General features: G+C 60.4%; 1 protein-coding gene across 1 annotated transcript; it reads right to left on the reverse strand.

The window, feature by feature from the left end:
- Window positions 1–1,700: 1,700 nt before the first annotated feature.
- LOC140207760 (zinc finger protein 692-like) lies at window positions 1,701–10,249 on the reverse strand. Its single transcript, XM_072276314.1, has 3 exons — window positions 10,138–10,249; window positions 8,415–8,514; window positions 1,701–4,712 (listed from the first exon to the last, which is right to left on the reverse strand). Exons 1-3 carry the CDS (start codon window positions 10,244–10,246, stop codon window positions 4,436–4,438), a joined length of 486 nt encoding a protein of 161 aa, XP_072132415.1. The 5' UTR covers window positions 10,247–10,249; the 3' UTR covers window positions 1,701–4,435.
- Between the last annotated feature and the right edge of the window lie 11,557 nt (window positions 10,250–21,806).

Consider the following 21,806-nt stretch of genomic DNA (forward strand, 5'->3'; position numbering starts at 1 on the left):
TTAAGAAAGCTTATGGGGTGTTAGCCTTCATAAGTCGAGGGATAGAGTTTAAGAGTCGCGATGTAATGATGCAGCTCTATAAAACTCTGGTTAGGCCACACTTGGAGTACTGTGTCCAGTTCTGGTCACCTCACTATAGGAAGGATGTGGAAGCATTGGAAAGGGTACAGAGGAGATTTACCAGGATGCTGCCTGGTTTACAGAGTATGGATTATGATCAGAGATTAAGGGAGCTAGGGCTTTACTCTTTGGAGAGGAGGATGAGAGGAGACATGATAGAGGTGTACAAGATAATAAGAGGAATAGATAGAGTGGATAGGCAGCGCCTCTTCCCCAGGGCTCCATTGCTCAATCCAAGAAGACATGGCTTTAAGGTAAGGGGTGGGAAGTTCAAGGGGGATATTAGAGGAAGGTTTTTTACTCAGAGAGTGGTTGGTGGGTGGAATGCACTGCCTGAGTCAGTGGTGGAGGCAGATACACTCGTGAAGTTTAAGAGACTACTAGACAGGTATATGGAGTAATTTAAGGTGGGGTCTTATATGGGAGGCAGGGTTTGAGGGTCGGCACAACATTGTGGGCCGAAGGGCCTGTACTGTGCTATGTTCTACGTGTAGGGGTGGGCTCGCACCTCAAATCTCACACGTTTGGCAAGGCCGGTGATTGTATTCCCTATCCGACCGACCCAGCGTGTTTCAGGGACACGTTCTGCCTCGGTGTACCGTGGGAACAGTCCGCGAGGCGAGATTGTGACTGCGTCTCGATGCGTCTGACAGCAACCCACCCATTCCGTTTGCATCTGCCCGAACTGAGAGGTCTCAGGCACCAGCGAAATCTTCCCCGTCTGGATACACCATCACGGCCGCCGCCGCTCCGCCTGGCACCGCGAGGAACTGCGGAGAGTCGCGGGCACGTCACGCAAACCAGCCTGCCCTCCACGGGCTCTGCCTTGCGCTTCCCACTGACTCGTCCCGGGCCTTGCACCAGCACCGCACCGCACTTTCCCTGTGGCTGTGACACTTTAATCTGCTGCTGCTTTACCTCGTCTGCAATCGATCTGGATGGTCTGGGACGGCAGGCAAGACCTCGGGAGGCGCGGCGACACTGGGACGAGCCGCCCTGCCGCTCCTGCGCCGAGACCCGAACGAGAGGTCGCGGGTAAAAGGTGGAGGGTGAAACAGCTGGAGGGCAAAGCGAGGGGGGAGCTTCTTCACGCCGCGGGTAGCGAGCGTGAGACGAGCTGCCGGCGGACGTGGCGGGGTTGCGGCTCCGCTTTCGGCCTTTCAGAGGACTTTGGATTGGTACGCGGACAGGAGGGGCGGGCTGGGGGCCGCGGTCCAGGTGAGCGGTGACGGGACTAGGCAGAATAATAGCTCGGCGTGGACTAGATGGACCCGTTTCGGGGGCCGCGGTGCTGAATAACTAACTACAGCGGCTATGAGTCTATCCCGGTGCGCGTGGAAATGGTGAACTAATTTTTCTTTAGTGAGACTGGTGAGTGCGGACACAATAGGGACTTTTAAGAGACTCCAGGTACGTGGCGCTTAGAAAAATAGAGGGCTATGCGGTAGGGAAATTGCAGGCAGTTCCTGCAGGAGGTATTGTGGGCCGAAGGGCCTGTGATGTGCGGTAGATTTCTGTGTTCTAATTTAGCTTAGATTCAACTTTATTGTCACTGTGCCGAGTACAGACACAAAGCCAATGAAATGCAGTTAGCATCCGACCAGAAATGCAAAGAATAGTGTTATTTACAAAATAACTGCGAATAAAAAGTAAGTGCTACAGCACACAAATATAAAAATACTGAGACAGTACAATACGGGTGCAATACTGCTTAGCGCTGTGATGTGATGTTCAGCAGGGTCACAGCCTCAGGGAAGAAGCTCTTCCTGTGTCTGCTGGTGCGGGAGCGGAGGCTCCTGTAGCGCCTACCAGATGGGAGGAGAGTAAAAAGTCCACGGTTGGGGTGAGATGAATCCCTGATAATGCTTTTCACCCTGCCCAGGCAGCGTTTATGGTAGATGTTCCCAATGGTGGGCAACTGGGTGCCGATAATCCGCTGGGCAGTTTTCACCACACACTGGAGTGCTTTGCGGTCCGATACGGGACAATTGCCATACCACACTGAGATGCAGTTGGTGAGTATGCTCTCAGTGGTACAGCAGTAAAAGTCCGTCAGTATCCTGGGACAGAGGTGAGCTTTCTTCATGCTCCGCAGGAAATAAAGGTGCCGTTGCGCCTTTCTGACCAGGATGGAGGAGTTCAGGGACCAGGTGAGATCCTGGGAAATGTGGACACCAAGGCTTCTCACCGTACCTGGGTGGGTGTGATAATGATACACGGGGACAGCAGCCGCCGCCGCCGCCGCCGCTGCAGTTCGGGACGTCCCACCGTTCGGAGTTCAATTCCGGCTGTAAGGAATCTGTACGTTCTCCCGGTGGCCGCGTCCAGGTGCGCCGGACATCCCAAGGATAGGATCCGGTCACGAGGAAAGCTGTCAATGCCCCGTCACTAGGCTAGGGTGTGGCTCGCTGGGTCGGAAGGCCCAGTGTCTCTAAATACAATGAAGTAAACCAACTTAATCAGAATTAATAACACCATAAGACACAGGAGCAGAATTAGGGCCACTTGGCCCATCCAGTCCGCTCCAACATTCAATCATGGCTGATCCTTTTTCCTATCTCCTCCCCAACCCCAGTTCCCGGCCTTCTCCCCGTAACCTTTGATGCCATGTCCAATCAAGAACCTATCAATCTCTGCCTGAAATACACCCAATGACCCGGTCTCCACAGCTGCCTGTGGCAACAAATTCCACAAATCCTCCACCTTTGGCTGAAGAAATTTCTCGGCATCTCTGTTTTGAAAGGGCGCCCCTCTATCCTGAGGCTGTGCCCTCTTGTCCTAGACTCCCCCACCATGGGAAACATCCTTTCCACATCTACTCTGTCTTGGCCTTTCAACATTCGAAAGGTTTCAATGAGATCCCCCCTCATCCTTCTGAATTCCAGTGAGTACACACCCAGAGCCATCAAACGTTCCTCGTATGATAACTCTTTCATTCCTGGATCGTCCTTGTGAACCTCCTCTGGACCCTCTCCAATGCCAGCACATCTTTTCTAAGATGAGGGGCCCAAAACTGTTCTCAACACTCAAGGTGAGGCCTCACCAGTGTCGTATAGAGCCTCAGCAACACATCCCTGCTCTTGTATTCCAGACCATTTGAAATGAATGCTAACATGGCATTTGCCTTCCTCACCACCGGCTCAACCTGCAAGTTAACCGTCAGGGTGTCCTGCACAAAGACTCCCACGTCCCTCTGCATCTCAGATTCCTGGACTTTCTTCCTGTTCAGAAAGTAGTCCGCACCTTTATTTCCACTACCAAAGTGCATGACCGTGCATTTTCCAACATTGTATTTCATTTGCCCGTTCTCCTAATCTAAGTTCTTCCGCATCCTACCCCTCCACCAACCTTCGTATCATCTGCAAACCTGGCAACAAAGCCATCATCCGAGTCATTTATAACTGTACCTCGCTACGTGTGACACCAATGAGCCAATTTATGGGAGAGTGGGAGGGAGAGGGGGGGAAGGGGGAAGGGCGGAGGGAGGAGAGGTGGGAGGGTGAGGGAGGGGGAGAGGGGAGAGAGGGAGGGAGAGTGAGAGTGAGAAAGTGAGAGACAGAGTGAGAGAGGGAGAGAGTGAGGGAGTGAGACAGAGTGAGTGAGAGTGAGAAAGTGAGAGAGGGAGAGAGCGAGAGAGACAGTGAGTTGAGGGAGTGAGACAGAGTGAGAGAGAGAGTGAGTGTGAGAGTCAGGAAGTGAGACAGAGTGAGAGAGAGAGTGAGAGTGAGAAAGTGAGAGTGAGAGAGAGAGAAGGGAGCAGGAGGGTATGAGGGGGAGGAAAGGTGGCAGGGGAAAGGGGAGGAAGCGGGGGAGGGGGAGGTCAGGGAGAGAGGAGGGAGGGGGTAAAGGGAAGAGTCGGGGTCGAGCCAAGGCAAACGAGACAGGGAGAGTAGGGGAGCACCGGCACAATACGACCCTGCCGAGAAGAGAGTTTACCCTTATGTTCCTCTGCGAGGAGGGAGAGAGGAGGCGTCCGAGAGACGGAGGACCGAGCGACGCGACAGGCCTTTATTTCAGCTGATAGTATACATTCACCTGCACCCCTTCCCCTGCCCCGCGCACGTTTCCCCGGTCTAGGGGGGTGGGGTGCTGGTTACGGGGAGGGCAGAGCACACACACCCTTCACGCCGCTCCCCACCCTGCGGCCGAGCACGTACAGTGGCCGAACTCTGACCCGCGACGGGACGTGGGAGCCCCGGTTCCTCGGCTCAACGGGCGGGGCGCCCCGGGCGCGGCGAGGGAAGGGAGAGGGGCGGCGGAGGAGGAGGAGGAGGAGACGAGGTGGGGCAGGTTGCGTGGGACGCCCCAGTTCAGTCTAGACAAGCGGAGGGTCCGCGCTGGGCTCCAGCTTTACGTGCGGGGGCTCCGGGCTCGGGGCTGTCGCTGGGGGAGCGGGGGCCGGGGCTGGGGCCGGGGCGGCCGCCGGCGTCTCTGGGTGGCTCTTGCTCTTGTGGGCGTTCACGTTGTCCTTCTTCTCGAAGCGCTTGCCGCAGACGTCGCAGGGGAACTGGTAGCCGGACTCCGCGTCGTGTTTCCTCATGTGCCAGTTCAGGGAGGCTTTCTGTCGGCAGGTGAAGCCGCAGATCTCGCACCTGGGGAGGGGTGGGGGATAAAAACCACAGATAATCAGCGGACTGCGATCCAAACGGGGAGACAGCTCAGACATCACAGCGCACGACTCCCAGACTGCGGTGGAGGCCAACTCTGTGGGTATATTTAATGCAGAAGTTGGTCGCTTCCCGATGGGTCAGGGCATCAAAGGACAGGGCGAGAGGGCAGGTGTACGGGGTTGAGTGGGATCCGGGATCGGCCGGGATAGAATAGCGGAGTGGACTCGATGGACTGAATGGCCTCATTCTGCTCCTGTCTCTTATCTCACATCTGGGAGGTAAGACCCACAGATCTCACACCCGGGGGGAGGGGGGTAAAACCACAGGGGTACATGCGCGCCACGATTACAGACGGGGGCGTCGGAGTTCAGAGCAGAACCAAGGCAGCTGGGCTGGGCTTGCCGCATCGTCTGGAGGACTTCTCGTCACTCCCCCGAGAGGATTCTTCACTCCTGATCCTCGGTGGGTAGTTCCCGAGCTGATAAACTCTGTGAGCTGTTTAGCAATGGCATGAGGGCCGATCAGAGTCGTGGAGGTAACGAGAGGGTCATGGATCTTATCTCTGCGGGATTGGGGGTGTGAACTGTTGTGCAGACGCCGGGGTGGAGATGTTGGGGAGAGCATTGTCAGTCGCCGATGGGTGCTGTCGTACACCACCCCTCCTGTCCAGGGATGGGTTTTCCAGTTTGGCAAAGACGGCTGAGACCGTAAGAGACAGGAGCTGAGTGAGGCCATTCAGCCCCTCGAGGCTGTTCCTCCATCCCATTGTTAGAGTCAGTTTCTGGGTGGATAATTCATTTACACCTAAATGACTCTGGCCATCAGACTTCTGTTTGACAAAGTACTGTGGACTGAGTTCACAATTTCCTAAAAGCTGTGAATATCGGGATACTAGCCCAGACGCTGTGGATGGAAGTGTGAAGTTTACAGGTAGTGTCGAAGACAATATTATCTATACTTTATAATATTAACTGTCCTCTATGTTAGCACGTAAAATACCAGATAAATGTATTGTGGATTTAACTTGCACTCCTAAAGTCTGTGAGTAGCACCCCAGACATGTTGGCGTCAGGAGGAGAGGATGAAGTCAGGTTTTGTGTGTAGCTTCAAAAGGAAGCATTGTCTGTAACTTTGTCAGTAGCGACTGACTTTTGTGTTTAGCATATCGAGCCCACACTGGGCCAGCAGACCTCTCTACCGAGAGCGTCTCCATCCGTATAATGCCTGCTGTACCTTGTTGCATCGAATGAAGAAGCTGCTTCGTATCTCTGTCCCTCCGGTGATTTCCTCCACGCCACAACACCATCACGGCAGATCCCAGATCCCGCTCGAACACCGCCCCCCCCCCCCCCCCGGTACACCTGCCTTCTCGCCGTATCCCTTGATGCCCCGGCCGATCGAGAAACGATCAAGCCCGACGGACTCGGCCTCCGCCACAGCGGGCGGCCAGAGCGTTCCACAGACTCGCCACCCCCTGGCTGAAGGGAAGCGGTCCTGGCCGGAGGGGGTTCCGGCCCGAAACGTCCGCGGTGCTTTCCTCCCCACAGATGCTGCCCGGCCTGCTGAATCCCTGCAGCATTTTATGTGTGTCACTCAAGGGGAGGGGAGGAGAAGATGGCGGCACGACATAGAACGCGCGGCCGCTCCGAATCGATATCGTATTTGTTAAATAGGGTGCCGTGCACAATCCTGACTTGACGGAGACGGGCGTGAGAGTACGGAGGAACATCTGGAGAAACTTCTGAAATGCCCACTTCGCTGCCGCTGCTACTGTGCGATCCAGAATCTCCGGAGGGGAAGGCCCCAAATCCTCGGCTTTGCCTATTGCCGGGGCTGGGGTCGAAGCGCTCGGCAGAGACGGTGCTCGGTGTCGGAGAGCTGGTTGGAGGCTCGAAGTTTTCAGACGGACTCAAGAGTCAGCTGTGGTCGGGTGCTTCCAGGGTGCTGCATCGGCAAGTTTGTGGCACTGGAAGCTCATGGAAGGGAGTTTCTCCCTTGAACCGTCTGTGTGAGATGACGGGACTTCCGAGAGACTTTGAGACTTTTTTTTACCGTGCCCATGGTCTGTTCTTCATCAAATTATGGTGTTGCTTTGCACTGTTGTAACTATATGTTATAATTATGTGTTTTTGTCTGTGTTTTTAGTCTTGGTTTGTCTTGTGTTTCTGTGATATCATTCTGGAGGAACAAATTGTATGATTTCTTAATGAATGCATTACTGAATGACAATAAAAGAGGACTGCGTGTCCTCATAATCTAATAAAAATTCCTCCCTGCCTCTTTTCCAAGGGGTTGCCCCTCAGTTCCGAGACTGTACCCTCCAGATCTGGATAACCCGCCCCCCCCATCCACCTTATCTGGTACTTCCAACAGCCGGTGGGTTTCAATTAAATTCCTCCCCCCCCCCACATCCTTCTGAATTCGAGCGAGTGCAGGCCCCTAGCAGCCAAGCCATTCTCATACGTCAACCCCCCTCGTTCCCGGAGTCACCCCCCTCCCCTCCATGCGATTGCTAAACACCTCACAGAGTTTATCAGGCGGGAGACGACCCACCGAGGATCAGGAACGAGATGGGGGGGGGGGAGGAACGAAACGTCCTCCGGGCGCGACACAGCGAACCCCGGGCTGACTTGGGTTACGTGCTTCTCCCAGCGGATGCGTTACCTCTCGTTCAAACCAGCCGCCTACCCATCCCCCCCCCAGTTGTCTAGAACGTGCAGACCGTTGTCATCGGAGGAGGAGTGTCCCCCGTCCTCTAGGCGTAAGTACACGGCCGAGGTGTTGGGCCGCTCATCTCACACCTTGGGGGCGGGGGGGTGGAGTTAGAGCGGAGCGGGAGGGGGGACGGGGGAAGCCAGCCAAGTAAGCGCCGTCCTTCCTCGCTCGGGGAGCCCACCATGATGCCGGGGGAGGGGGGGAGGGAGAGACCGCACCCCGACCTGCTCACCCAGGAGCAGGAGGCTTGTTGTCACCCTGGAGGGAGGGGCAGAGGAAAGTCCGGCACGGAGAGTGGCCGGTGCGCGGAACGGGCTGCCGGCGGGGGCAGGGGACGTTTACGGCTGGCGGGTGCAGGCTGAAGGGGAGGGGGCGAGAAGGCGGCTCATAAGGGAGGACCCGAGGGGGGCCTATCTCTCTCTCTCTCTCTTGCCCCCGAGGGCGGTGGTGTGGAGGAAGCGGAAGGGAGGGTAAGCCTACAGACTACTAAAGGCGCCGGGGGGGGGGAGGCAGGTACACAGATGGGAAGGGGTGAGAGGTGACCTGGGCCAAATAGCCCGGCTGTCTGCCCGTTCCCGGTCGCCCAGCGACAAATGTTGCCAGGGCAGGAGGGGGCGCAGGAAAGTTTCGCCGGGACATTTCCAGGAGTGGAAAGACTGGGCAGGCTGGAATTTTTCACCCCCCCCCCCCCACCAACCCCTACCCGGAGCGCAGGAGGCCACACGGCGCTTCACAAGCTCAGTGATAGCGCGTACGGTCAGAGATTCTATCCCTCCCCCAGCAGACGGGCTGTCTGGCCGCAGACGGTGCGGGCTGTTAGGTTTAAAGGAGAGCCGAGTGGGGGGCAGTGACGGCCGTGGAACAAGCTGCCACGGGAACGCCTCAAAGGACCTCTGGACCGGCTAGGTGCGCGGGGGTGAGGGGGGGTGGATTGCGTTTAGAGCCGCGGACGCCTGAGCAAGTACTCACTGCAGCGGCTTCTCTCCGGTGTGGATGCGCCGGTGAATGATCAGGTTACTGGTGGTGCGGAAAGCTCGGGCGCAGAACTCGCAGATGTAGTCTCTTTTGTCTGGGGTGGGGGGGGGGGGAGAGAGAGGCGACACAGCGTGAAAATCCATCCCCGTAGCACGCCCCACAAGCAGTTTCCCCTTCAAAGCTCACTCGCGATCTGCTGTACTACATAAAACATAGAGTGCTGGGCAAAAGCTGTGGCTGCGTACAAAACGTAGCTCGGGTGCCTGAGAATTTAACACGGTACTGTAGCGATTTTATGTATTACATTGTACTGTAGTAATTTCATGTATTGTACTGCACTGCTGCAAAAAAAGACAAATCTCATGACGTGCGTGAGCGATGGTAAACCTGATTCTGATACGGGTCTCTATTATGGACGGAGAGTGGGAAGGGGGGTCAGGGAGAGGGGATTGAGGGTTGGGGGAAAAGGGGGAGGGAGCGGGAAGCACCGGAGAGACATTCTGTCAGGATCAAGAAACCATTTGTTTGAAATCAAATAGAACCATAGAACCATAGAAATATTACAGCACGAAACAGGCCTTTTGGCCCTCCTTGACCGTGCCGAAACATTTTTCTGCCTCGTCCCACTGACCTGCACCTGGACCATACCCCTCCATACACCTCTCATTCATGACCTTGACCCTCCCGCCAGGCTCACAGACTCGCTCTCCGCCCCACGCTGACATCTCCAGTACCGGGTAAACGTCTCAGGCACCCGGGGCTGTGTACCTATCTGCCTCGGGCATTCATTCGCACAGGACCGCACTCGCGTCACCCAGCTGTCGGCCGACAGCTGTATCTTCTACACTCGCAGAGCAGCGGGAGAGTGGCAGACATCGCACCCTGCAAAACCTCACCACCACCCCTAACCCCCGCAACCCCATATCCCACCCCCCTGGTCGACCTTCTCTGTCGGACTCTGTCAGCTGAGACGAACGGTGAAATACTTGAGCAGCCTTCCCTGCACTTAGCCTCCCTAATATGTTGTGGTCCCTGAAGGCATAGGGTGTATCCTTATTGTATTGGCTGATGCAGAAAATGTGACATTAAAAAATGTACTTATATTACATGATCATGGAGTTGTTTTTTTTAATTCTTTTTCAACTTTAAGCAACTCCACAGGGAGTTTGCCCTCATCACGTAGGACATCAATAGAGTAGCTACTCAGCAGCTAGCCAGCTAGTTTAAATAACGTTAGCTATGTCAATGAACGAATGACACCTGTTAAACTCACCTCAACATGACTTTTACAGCTTTAACCCACCATGGGCAACAGAAAAGTCACTGTTGCAAACAGTGCAGCGAGCAACACCGTCATTATTCTTGACCCGCATTAGGCAGGGGTACACTTCAGTGTGGTCTGGGGTGAAGTGCGTTTTATACTTCCTTTTTTTGGAACACTCTGCCACGGCGCTGCAGGACACGGAACTGAACTGATGGGCAATGAAGGAGCGAGAGGTGGACTGTAAAGCCCGCCCACAGGGAAAACTGATAGGTCTACTTAGCACAGAGAGAGACAAATCAGGATGCTCTCTCTGTCACTCTCTCGCTACATCCCTCACTACATAATCTCTCTCTCTCTCTCTCTCCCCTTCCCTCCCTCCCTTACTGCCCCCATCCCCCATTCGCTCACTCTCAAAAAGAGGGCAACGGAGTGGAAGAGGGGGATCAGACTCACCGCTGTGCAGCTTCTCGTGTTCCTTGAGATGCTTCTTGAAGTTGAAAGATCGTCGGCAGGACGGGTGGGAGCAGGCGAACGTTTTCTGCAGAAGGTGCTGATACTTCATGTGGTGCTGGGGAGCGAGAGGGAGAGGGTCACACAGTGTCGGGGATTGAGAGGGAGAGGGTCACACAGTCCCGGGGAGGGAGAGGGAGAGGGTCACACAGTGTCGGGGAGCGAGAGGGAGAGGGTCACACAGTGCCGGGGAGGGAGAGGGAGAGGGTCACACAGTGTCGGGGATTGAGAGGGAGAGGCTCACACAGTCCCGGGGAGGGAGAGGGAGAGGGTCACACAGTGTCGGGGAGCGAGAGGGAGAGGGTCACACAGTCCTGGGGAGCGAGCGGGAGAGGGTCACACAGTGTCGGGGATTGAGAGGGAGAGGGTCACACAGTCCCGGGGAGGGAGAGGGAGAGGGTCACACAGTGTCGGGGAGCGAGAGGGAGAGGGTCACACAGTGCCAGGGATTGAGAGGGAGAGGGTCACACAGTGTCGGGGATTGAGAGGGAGAGGGTCACACAGTCCCGGGGAGGGAGAGGGAGAGGGTCACACAGTGTCGGGGAGCGAGAGGGAGAGGGTCACACAGTCCCAGGGAGCGAGAGGGAGAGGGTCACACAGTGTCGGGGATCGAGAGGGAGAGGGTCACACAGTGCCGGGGAGCGAGAGGGAGAGGGTCACACAGTCCCGGGGAGGGAGAGGGAGAGGGTCACACAGTCCTGGGGATCCAGAGGGAGAGGGTCACACAGTACTGGGGAGGCAGAGGGAGAGGGAGAGGGTCACACAGTCCCGGGGAGGGAGAGGGAGAGGGTCACACAGTCCTGGGGATCCAGAGGGAGAGGGTCACACAGTACTGGGGAGGCAGAGGGAGAGGGAGAGGGTCACACAGTCCCAGGGAGGGAGAGGGAGAGGGTCACACAGTCCCGGGGAGCGAGAGGGAGAGGGTCACACAGTCTCGGGGAGGGAGAGGGAGAGGGTCACACAGTGCCAGGGATTGAGAGGGAGAGGGTTACACAGGGCCGGGCAGCAAGAGGGAGAGGGAGAGGGTCACACAGTGTCGGGGAGCGAGAGGGAGAGGGTCACACAGTCCCAGGGAGCGAGAGGGAGAGGGTCACACAGTGTCGGGGATCGAGAGGGAGAGGGTCACACAGTCCCGGGGAGCGAGAGGGAGAGGGTCACACAGTCCCGGGGAGGGAGAGGGAGAGGGTCACACAGTCCTGGGGATCCAGAGGGAGAGGGTCACACAGTACTGGGGAGGCAGAGGGAGAGGGAGAGGGTCACACAGTCCCAGGGAGGGAGAGGGTGAGGGTCACACAGTCTCGGGGAGCGAGAGGGAGAGGGTCACACAGTCCCGGGGAGGGAGAGGGAGAGGGTCACACAGTCCTGGGGATCCAGAGGGAGAGGGTCACACAGTACTGGGGAGGCAGAGGGAGAGGGAGAGGGTCACACAGTCCCAGGGAGGGAGAGGGAGAGGGTCACACAGTCCCGGGGAGCGAGAGGGAGAGGGTCACACAGTCTCGGGGAGGGAGAGGGAGAGGGTCACACAGTGCCAGGGATTGAGAGGGAGAGGGTTACACAGGGCCGGGCAGCAAGAGGGAGAGGGAGAGGGTCACACAGTCCCAGGGAGGGAGAGGGTGAGGGTCACACAGTCCCGGGGAGAGAGAGGGAGAGGGTCACACAGTGTCGGGGATCAAGAGGGAGAAGGTCACACAGTGTCGGGGAGCGAGAGGGAGAGGGTCACACAGTCCCAGGGAGCGAGAGGGAGAGGGTCACACAGTGTCGGGGATCGAGAGGGAGAGGGTCACACAGTCCCGGGGAGCGAGAGGGAGAGGGTCACACAGTCCCGGGGAGGGAGAGGGAGAGGGTCACACAGTCCTGGGGATCCAGAGGGAGAGGGTCACACAGTACTGGGGAGGCAGAGGGAGAGGGAGAGGGTCACACAGTCCCAGGGAGGGAGAGGGAGAGGGTCACACAGTCCCGGGGAGCAAGAGAGAGAGGGTCACACAGTCTTGGGGAGGGAGAGGGAGAGGTCACACAGTGCCAGGGATCGAGAGGGAGAGGGTCACACAGTGCCAGGGAGGGAGAGGGAGAGGGTCACACAGTGACGGGGAGCGAGAGGGAGAGGGTCACACAGTCCCGGGGAGGGAGAGGGAGAGGGTCACACAGTGTCGGGGATCGAGAGGGAGAGGGTCACACAGTCCTGGGGAGGGAGAGGGAGAGGGTCACACAGTCCCGGGGAGCGAGAGGGAGAGGGTCACACAGTCCTGGGGATTGAGAGGGAGACGGTCACACAGTGTCGGTGAGGGGGAGGGAGAGGGTCACACAGTCCTGGGGATCCAGAGGGAGAGGGTCACACAGTGGCAGGGAGGGAGAGGGAGAGGGAGAGGGTCACACAGTCCTGGGGAGGGAGAGGGAGAGGGTCACACAGTCCTGGGGATCGAGAGGGAGAGGGTCACACAGTACTGGGGAGGCAGAGGGAGAGGGTCACACAGTCCTGGGGATCGAGAGGGAGACGGTCACACAGTCCCGGGGAGGGAGAGGGAGAGGGTCACACAGTCCTGGGGATCCAGAGGGAGAGGGTCACACAGTACTGGGGAGGCAGAGGGAGAGGGAGAGGGTCACACAGTCCCAGGGAGGGAGAGGGTGAGGGTCACACAGTCCCGGGGAGCGAGAGGGAGAGAGTCACACAGTGTCGGGGATCGAGAGGGAGAAGGTCACATAGTCCCGGGGAGCGAGAGGGAGAGGGTCACACAGTCCCGGGGAGGGAGAGGGAGAGGGTCACACAGTCCTAGGGATCCAGAGGGAGAGGGTCACACAGGGCCGGGCAGCAAGAATGAGAGGGAGAGGGTCACACAGTGCCAGGTAGGGAGAGGGAGAGGGTCACACAGTCCCGGGGAGCGAGAGGGAGAGGGTCACACAGTCCCGGGGAGCGAGAGGGAGAGGGAGAGGGTCACACAGTGCCAGGGATTGAGAGGGAGAGGGTCACACAGTGCCAGGGAGGGAGAGGGAGAGGGTCACATAGTCCCGGGGAGCGAGAGGGAGAGGGTCACACAGTGCCAGGGATTGAGAGGGAGAGGGTCACACAGTCCCGGGGAGCGAGAGGGAGAGGGTCACACAGTGCCAGGGATCGAGAGGGAGAGGGTCACACAGTACTGGGGAGGCAGAGGGAGAGGGTCACACAGTCCTGGGGATCGAGAGGGAGAGGGTCACACAGTCCCGGGGAGGGAGAGGGAGAGGGTCACACAGTACTGGGGAGGCAGAGGGAGAGGGTCACACAGTGCCAGGGAGTGAGAGGGAGAGGGTCACACAGTCCCAGGGAGGGAGAGGGAGAGGGTCACACAGTCCCGGGGAGCGAGAGGGAGAGGGTCACACAGTGTCGGGGATCGAGAGGGAGAGGGTCACACAGTCCCGGGGAGCGAGAGGGAGAGGGTCACACAGTCCCGGGGAGCGAGAGGGAGAGGGTCACACAGTCCCGGGGAGGGAGAGGGAGAGGGTCACACAGTCCTGGGGATCCAGAGGGAGAGGGTCACACAGTACTGGGGAGGCAGAAGGAGAGGGAGAGGGTCACACAGTCCCAGGGAGGGAGAGGGTGAGGGTCACACAGTCCCGGGGAGCGAGAGGGAGAGAGTCACACAGTGTCCGGGAGGGAGAGGGAGAGGGTCACACAGACCCGGGGAGCGAGAGGGAGAGGGTCACACAGGGCCGGGCAGCAAGAGGGAGAGGGAGAGGGTCACACAGTCCCGGGGAGGGAGAGGGAGAGGTCACACAGTCCCGGGGAGCGAGAGGGAGAGGGTCACACAGTGTCGGGGAGGGAGAGGGAGAGGGTCACACAGACCCGGGGAGCGAGAGGGAGAGGGTCACACAGGGCCGGGCAGCAAGAGAGAGAGGGAGAGGGTCACACAGTCCTGGGGATCGAGAGGGAGAGGGTCACACAGTACCGGGGAGCAAGAGGGAGAGGGTCACACAGTCCCGGGCAGCAAGAGAAAGAGGGTCACACAGCGCCGGGGAGGGAGAAGGAGAGGGTCACACAGGGCCGGGCAGCAAGAGGGAGAGGGAGAGGGTCACACAGTGCCAGGGATCAAGAGGGAGAGGGTCACACAGTGCCAGGGGAGCGAGAGGGAGAGGGTCACACAGTCCCGGGGAGGGAGAGGGAGAGGGTCACACAGTCCCGGGGAGGGAGAGCGAGAGGGAGAGGGTCACACAGCCCTGGGGATCGAGAGGGAGAGGGTCACACAGTGTCGGGGAGCGAGAGGGAGAGGGTCACACAGTGTCGGGGATCGAGAGGGAGAGGGTCACACAGTCCCGGGGAGCGAGAGGGAGAGGATCACACAGTGCCAGGGATTGAGAGGGAGAGGGTCACACAGTGCCAGGGAGCGAGAGGGAGAGTGTTACACAGTCCCAGGGAGCGAGAGGGAGAGGCTCACACAGTGTCGGGGATCGAGAGGGAGAGGGTCACACAGTCCCGGGGAGCGAGAGGGAGAGGGTCACACAGTCCCGGGGAGGGAGAGGGAGAGGGTCACACAGTGTCGGGGATCGAGAGGGAGAGGGTCACACAGTCCTGGGGAGGGAGAGGGAGAGGGTCACACAGTCCCGGGGAGCGAGAGGGAGAGGGTCACACAGTCCTGGGGATTGAGAGGGAGACGGTCACACAGTGTCGGTGAGGGGGAGGGAGAGGGTCACACAGTCCTGGGGATCCAGAGGGAGAGGGTCACACAGTGGCAGGGAGGGAGAGGGAGAGGGAGAGGGTCACACAGTCCTGGGGAGGGAGAGGGAGAGGGTCACACAGTCCTGGGGATCGAGAGGGAGAGGGTCACACAGTACTGGGGAGGCAGAGGGAGAGGGTCACACAGTCCTGGGGATCGAGAGGGAGACGGTCACACAGTCCCGGGGAGGGAGAGGGAGAGGGTCACACAGTCCTGGGGATCCAGAGGGAGAGGGTCACACAGTACTGGGGAGGCAGAGGGAGAGGGAGAGGGTCACACAGTCCCAGGGAGGGAGAGGGTGAGGGTCACACAGTCCCGGGGAGCGAGAGGGAGAGAGTCACACAGTGTCGGGGATCGAGAGGGAGAAGGTCACATAGTCCCGGGGAGCGAGAGGGAGAGGGTCACACAGTCCCGGGGAGGGAGAGGGAGAGGGTCACACAGTCCTAGGGATCCAGAGGGAGAGGGTCACACAGGGCCGGGCAGCAAGAATGAGAGGGAGAGGGTCACACAGTGCCAGGTAGGGAGAGGGAGAGGGTCACACAGTCCCGGGGAGCGAGAGGGAGAGGGTCACACAGTCCCGGGGAGCGAGAGGGAGAGGGAGAGGGTCACACAGTGCCAGGGATTGAGAGGGAGAGGGTCACACAGTGCCAGGGAGGGAGAGGGAGAGGGTCACATAGTCCCGGGGAGCGAGAGGGAGAGGGTCACACAGTGCCAGGGATTGAGAGGGAGAGGGTCACACAGTCCCGGGGAGCGAGAGGGAGAGGGTCACACAGTGCCAGGGATCGAGAGGGAGAGGGTCACACAGTACTGGGGAGGCAGAGGGAGAGGGTCACACAGTCCTGGGGATCGAGAGGGAGAGGGTCACACAGTCCCGGGGAGGGAGAGGGAGAGGGTCACACAGTACTGGGGAGGCAGAGGGAGAGGGTCACACAGTGCCAGGGAGTGAGAGGGAGAGGGTCACACAGTCCCAGGGAGGGAGAGGGAGAGGGTCACACAGTCCCGGGGAGCGAGAGGGAGAGGGTCACACAGTGTCGGGGATCGAGAGGGAGAGGGTCACACAGTCCCGGGGAGCGAGAGGGAGAGGGTCACACAGTCCCGGGGAGCGAGAGGGAGAGGGTCACACAGTCCCGGGGAGGGAGAGGGAGAGGGTCACACAGTCCTGGGGATCCAGAGGGAGAGGGTCACACAGTACTGGGGAGGCAGAAGGAGAGGGAGAGGGTCACACAGTCCCAGGGAGGGAGAGGGTGAGGGTCACACAGTCCCGGGGAGCGAGAGGGAGAGAGTCACACAGTGTCCGGGAGGGAGAGGGAGAGGGTCACACAGACCCGGGGAGCGAGAGGGAGAGGGTCACACAGGGCCGGGCAGCAAGAGGGAGAGGGAGAGGGTCACACAGTCCCGGGGAGGGAGAGGGAGAGGTCACACAGTCCCGGGGAGCGAGAGGGAGAGGGTCACACAGTGTCGGGGAGGGAGAGGGAGAGGGTCACACAGACCCGGGGAGCGAGAGGGAGAGGGTCACACAGGGCCGGGCAGCAAGAGAGAGAGGGAGAGGGTCACACAGTCCTGGGGATCGAGAGGGAGAGGGTCACACAGTACCGGGGAGCAAGAGGGAGAGGGTCACACAGTCCCGGGCAGCAAGAGAAAGAGGGTCACACAGCGCCGGGGAGGGAGAAGGAGAGGGTCACACAGGGCCGGGCAGCAAGAGGGAGAGGGAGAGGGTCACACAGTGCCAGGGATCAAGAGGGAGAGGGTCACACAGTGCCAGGGGAGCGAGAGGGAGAGGGTCACACAGTCCCGGGGAGGGAGAGGGAGAGGGTCACACAGTCCCGGGGAGGGAGAGCGAGAGGGAGAGGGTCACACAGCCCTGGGGATCGAGAGGGAGAGGGTCACACAGTGTCGGGGAGCGAGAGGGAGAGGGTCACACAGTGTCGGGGATCGAGAGGGAGAGGGTCACACAGTCCCGGGGAGCGAGAGGGAGAGGATCACACAGTGCCAGGGATTGAGAGGGAGAGGGTCACACAGTGCCAGGGAGCGAGAGGGAGAGTGTTACACAGTCCCAGGGAGCGAGAGGGAGAGGCTCACACAGTGTCGGGGATCGAGAGGGAGAGGGTCACACAGTCCCGGGGAGCGAGAGGGAGAGGGTCACACAGTCCTGGGGATCCAGAGGGAGAGGGTCACACAGTGCCAGGGATTGAGAGGGAGAGGGTCACACAGTGCCAGGGAGCGAGAGGGAGAGGGTCACACAGTCCCGGGGAGCGAGAGGGAGAGGGTCACACAGTGTCGGGGATGGAGAGGGAGAGGGTCACACAGTCCCGGGGAGCGAGAGGGAGAGGGTCACACAGTGCCAGGGATTGAGAGGGAGAGGGTCACACAGTACCAGGGAGCGAGAGGGAGAGGGTCACACAGTCCCGGTGAGCAAGAGGGAGAGGGTCACACAGTGTCGGGGATCGAGAGAGAGAGGGTCACACAGTCCCGGGGAGCGAGAAGGAGAGGGTCACACAGTGCCAGGGAGGGAGAGGGAGAGGGTCACATAGTCCCGGGAAGCGAGAGGGAGAGGGTCACACAGTGCCAGGGATCGAGAGGGAGAGGGTCACACAGTGCCGGGGAGGCAGAGGGAAAGGGTCAGACAGTCCCGGGGAGGGAGAGGGAGAGGGTCACACAGTGCCAGGGAGGGAGAGGGAGAGGGTCACACAGTACTGGGGAGCGAGAGGGAGAGGGTCACACAGTGCCAGGGATTGAGAGGGAGAGGGTCACACAGTCCCGGGGAGCGAGAGGGAGAGGGTCACACAGTGCCAGGGATCGAGAGGGAGAGGGTCACACAGTGCCGGGGAGGGAGAGGAAGAGGGTCACACAGTGACGGGGAGCGAGAGGGAGAGGGTCACACAGTCCCGGGGAGGGAGAGGGAGAGGGTCACACAGTGTCGGGGATCGAGAGGGAGAGGGTCACACAGTCCTGGGGAGGGAGAGGGAGAGGGTCACACAGTCCCGGGGAGCGAGAGGGAGAGGGTCACACAGTCCTGGGGATCGAGAGGGAGACGGTCACACAGTGTCGGTGAGGGGGAGGGAGAGGGAGAGGATCACACAGTCCCGGGGAGGGAGAGGGAGAGGGTCACACAGTCCCGGGGATCGAGAGGGAGAGGGTCACACAGTACTGGGGAGGCAGAGGGAGAGGGTCACACAGTCCTGGGGATCGAGAGGGAGAGGGTCACACAGTCCCGGGGAGGGAGAGGGAGAGGGTCACACAGTCCTGGGGATCCAGAGGGAGAGGGTCACACAGTACTGGGGAGGCAGAGGGAGAGGGTCACACAGTGCCAGGGAGTGAGAGGGAGAGGGTCACACAGTCCCAGGGAGGGAGAGGGAGAGGGTCACACAGTCCCGGGGACCGAGAGGGAGAGGGTCACACAGTGTCGGGGATCGAGAGGGAGAGGGTCACACAGTCCCGGGGAGCGAGAGGGAGAGGGTCACACAGTCCCGGGGAGGGAGAGGGAGAGGGTCACACAGTCCTGGGGATCCAGAGGGAGAGGGTCACACAGTCCCGGGGAGGGAGAGGGAGAGGTCACACAGTCCCGGGGAGCGAGAGGGAGAGGGTCACACAGTGTCGGGGAGGGAGAGGGAGAGGGTCACACAGACCCGGGGAGCGAGAGGCAGAGGGTCACACAGGGCCGGGCAGCAAGAGAGAGAGGGAGAGGGTCACACAGTCCTGGGGATCGAGAGGGAGAGGGTCACACAGTACCGGGGAGCAAGAGGGAGAGGGTCACACAGTCCCGGGGAGCAAGAGAAAGAGGGTCACACAGCGCCGGGGAGGGAGAAGGAGAGGGTCACACAGGGCCGGGCAGCAAGAGGGAGAGGGAGAGGGTCACACAGTGCCAGGGATCAAGAGGGAGAGGGTCACACAGTGCCAGGGGAGCGAGAGGGAGAGGGTCACACAGTCCCGGGGAGGGAGAGGGAGAGGGTCACACAGTCCCGGGGAGGGAGAGCGAGAGGGAGAGGGTCACACAGCCCTGGGGATCGAGAGGGAGAGGGTCACACAGTGTCGGGGAGCGAGAGGGAGAGGGTCACACAGTGTCGGGGATCGAGACGGAGAGGGTCACACAGTCCCGGGGAGCGAGAGGGAGAGGATCACACAGTGCCAGGGATTGAGAGGGAGAGGGTCACACAGTGCCAGGGAGCGAGAGGGAGAGAGTCACACAGTGTCGGGGAGGGAGAGGGAGAGGGTCACACAGACCCGGGGAGCGAGAGGGAGAGGGTCACACAGGGCCGGGCAGCAAGAGGGAGAGGGAGAGGGTCACACAGTCCCGGGGAGGGAGAGGGAGAGGTCACACAGTCCCGGGGAGCGAGAGGGAGAGGGTCACAGAGTGTCGGGGAGGGAGAGGGAGAGGGTCACACAGACCCGGGGAGCGAGAGGGAGAGGGTCACACAGGGCCGGGCAGCAAGAGAGAGAGGGAGAGGGTCACACAGTCCTGGGGATCGAGAGGGAGAGGGTCACACAGTACCGGGGAGCAAGAGGGAGAGGGTCACACAGTCCCGGGGAGCAAGAGAAAGAGGGTCACACAGCGCCGGGGAGGGAGAAGGAGAGGGTCACACAGGGCCGGGCAGCAAGAGGGAGAGGGAGAGGGTCACACAGTGCCAGGGATCAAGAGGGAGAGGGTCACACAGTGCCAGGGGAGCGAGAGGGAGAGGGTCACACAGTCCCGGGGAGGGAGAGGGAGAGGGTCACACAGTCCCGGGGAGGGAGAGCGAGAGGGAGAGGGTCACACAGCCCTGGGGATCGAGAGGGAGAGGGTCACACAGTGTCGGGGAGCGAGAGGTAGAGGGTCACACAGTGTCGGGGATCGAGAGGGAGAGGGTCACACAGTCCCGGGGAGGGAGAGGGACAGGGAGAGGGTCACACAGTCCTGGGGATCCAGAGGGAGAGGGTCACACAGTCTCGGGGAGGGAGAGGGAGAGGGTCACACAGTGCCAGGGATTGAGAGGGAGAGGGTCACACAGGGCCGGGCAGCAAGAGGGAGAGGGAGAGGGTCACACAGTGCCAGGTAGGGAGAGGGAGAGGGTCACACAGTCCTGGGGAGCGAGAGGGAGAGGGTCACACAGTGCCAGGGATTGTGAGAGAGAGGGACAGACAGTCCCAGGGAGGGAGAGGGAGAGGGTCACACAGTCCCGGGGAGCGAGAGGGAGAGGGTCACACAGTGTCGGGGAGCGAGAGGGAGAGGGTCACACAGTCCCGGGGAGCGAGAGGGAGAGGGTCACACAGTCCCGGGGAGCGAGAGGGAGAGGGAGAGGGTCACACAGTGCCAGGGATTGAGAGGGAGAGGGTCACACAGTGCCAGGGAGGGAGAGGGAGAGGGTCACATAGTCCCGGGCAGCGAGAGGGAGAGGGTCACACAGTGCCAGGGATTGAGAGGGAGAGGGTCACACAGTCCCGGGGAGCGAGAGGGAGAGGGTCACACAGTGCCAGGGATCGAGAGGGAGAGGGTCACACAGTGCCGGGGAGGGAGAGGGAGAGGGTCCCACAGTGACGGGGAGCGAGAGGGAGAGGGTCACACAGTCCCGGGGAGGGAGAGGGAGAGGGTCACACAGTCCCGGGGAGGGAGAGGGAGAGGGTCACACAGTCCCGGGGAGCGAGAGGGAGAGGGTCACACAGTCCTGGGGATCGAGAGGGAGACGGTCACACAGTGTCGGTGAGGGGGAGGGAGAGAGTCACACAGTCCCGGGGATCGAGAGGGAGATTGTCACACAGTACTGGGGAGGCAGAGGGAGAGGGTCACACAGTCCTGGGGATCCAGAGGGAGAGGGTCACACAGTACTGGGGAGGCAGAGGGAGAGGGAGAGGGTCACACAGTCCCAGGGAGGGAGAGGGTGAGGGTCACACAGTCCCGGGGAGAGAGAGGGAGAGGGTCACACAGTGTCGGGGATCAAGAGGGAGAAGGTAACACAGTCCCGGGGAGCGAGAGGGAGAGGGTCACACAGTCCCGGGGAGGGAGAGGGAGAGGGTCACACAGTCCTGGGGATCCAGAGGGAGAGGGTCACACAGTACTGGGGAGGCAGAGGGAGAGGGAGAGGGTCACACAGTCCCAGGGAGGGAGAGGGAGAGGGTCACACAGTCCCGGGGAGCGAGAGGGAGAGGGTCACACAGTCTCGGGGAGGGAGAGGGAGAGGGTCACACAGTGCCAGGGATTGAGAGGGAGAGGGTTACACAGGGCCGGGCAGCAAGAGGGAGAGGGAGAGGGTCACACAGTCCTGGGGAGCGAGAGGGAGAGGGTCACACAGTGCCAGGGATTGAGACACACAGTGTCGGGGATCGAGAGGGAGAGGGGACACACAGTCCCGGGGAGCGAGAGGGAGAGGGTCACACAGTGTCGGGGAGCGAGAGGGAGAGGGTCACACAGTCCCGGGGAGGGAGAGGGAGAGGGTCACACAGTGCCAGGGATCGAGAGGGAGAGGGTCACACAGTGCCGGGGAGGGAGAGGAAGAGGGTCACACAGTGACGGGGAGCGAGAGGGAGAGGGTCACACAGTCCCCGGGAGGGAGAGAGAGAGGGTCACACAGTGTCGGGGATCGAGAGGGAGAGGGTCACACAGTCCTGGGAGGGAGAGGGAGAGGGTCACACAGTCCTGGGGAGCGAGAGGGAGAGGGTCACACAGTCCTGGGATCGAGAGGGAGACGGTCACACACTGTCGGTGAGGGGAGGGAGAGGGTCACACAGTCCTGGGGATCCAGAGGGAGAGGGTCACACAGTGGCAGGGAGGGAAAGTGAGAGGGAGAGGGTCACACAGTCTCGGGGAGGAGAGGGAGAGGGTCACACAGTGCCAGGGATTGAGAGGGAGAGGGTTACACAGGGCCGGGCAGCAAGAGGGAGAGGGAGAGGGTCACACAGTCCCGGGGAGGGAGAGGGAGAGGGTCACACAGTCCTGGGGATCCAGAGGGAGAGGGTCAC

The sequence above is a fragment of the Mobula birostris genome, chromosome 13 (assembly GCF_030028105.1).
Source record: "Mobula birostris isolate sMobBir1 chromosome 13, sMobBir1.hap1, whole genome shotgun sequence".
NCBI lineage: Eukaryota > Metazoa > Chordata > Chondrichthyes > Myliobatiformes > Myliobatidae > Mobula > Mobula birostris.

Coding starts and splice junctions, on each gene's coding strand:
- LOC140207760 (XM_072276314.1), bottom strand. CDS start 10,246: ATGAAGTATCAGCACCTTCTGCAGAAAACGTTCGCCTGCTCCCACCCG. Junction 8,515..10,137: donor ACACGAGAAGCTGCACAGCG/GTGAGTCTGATC, acceptor CCCCCACCCCAG/ACAAAAGAGACTACATCTGC. Junction 4,713..8,414: donor ACCGGAGAGAAGCCGCTGCA/GTGAGTACTTGC, acceptor ACCCCTCCCCAG/GTGCGAGATCTGCGGCTTCA.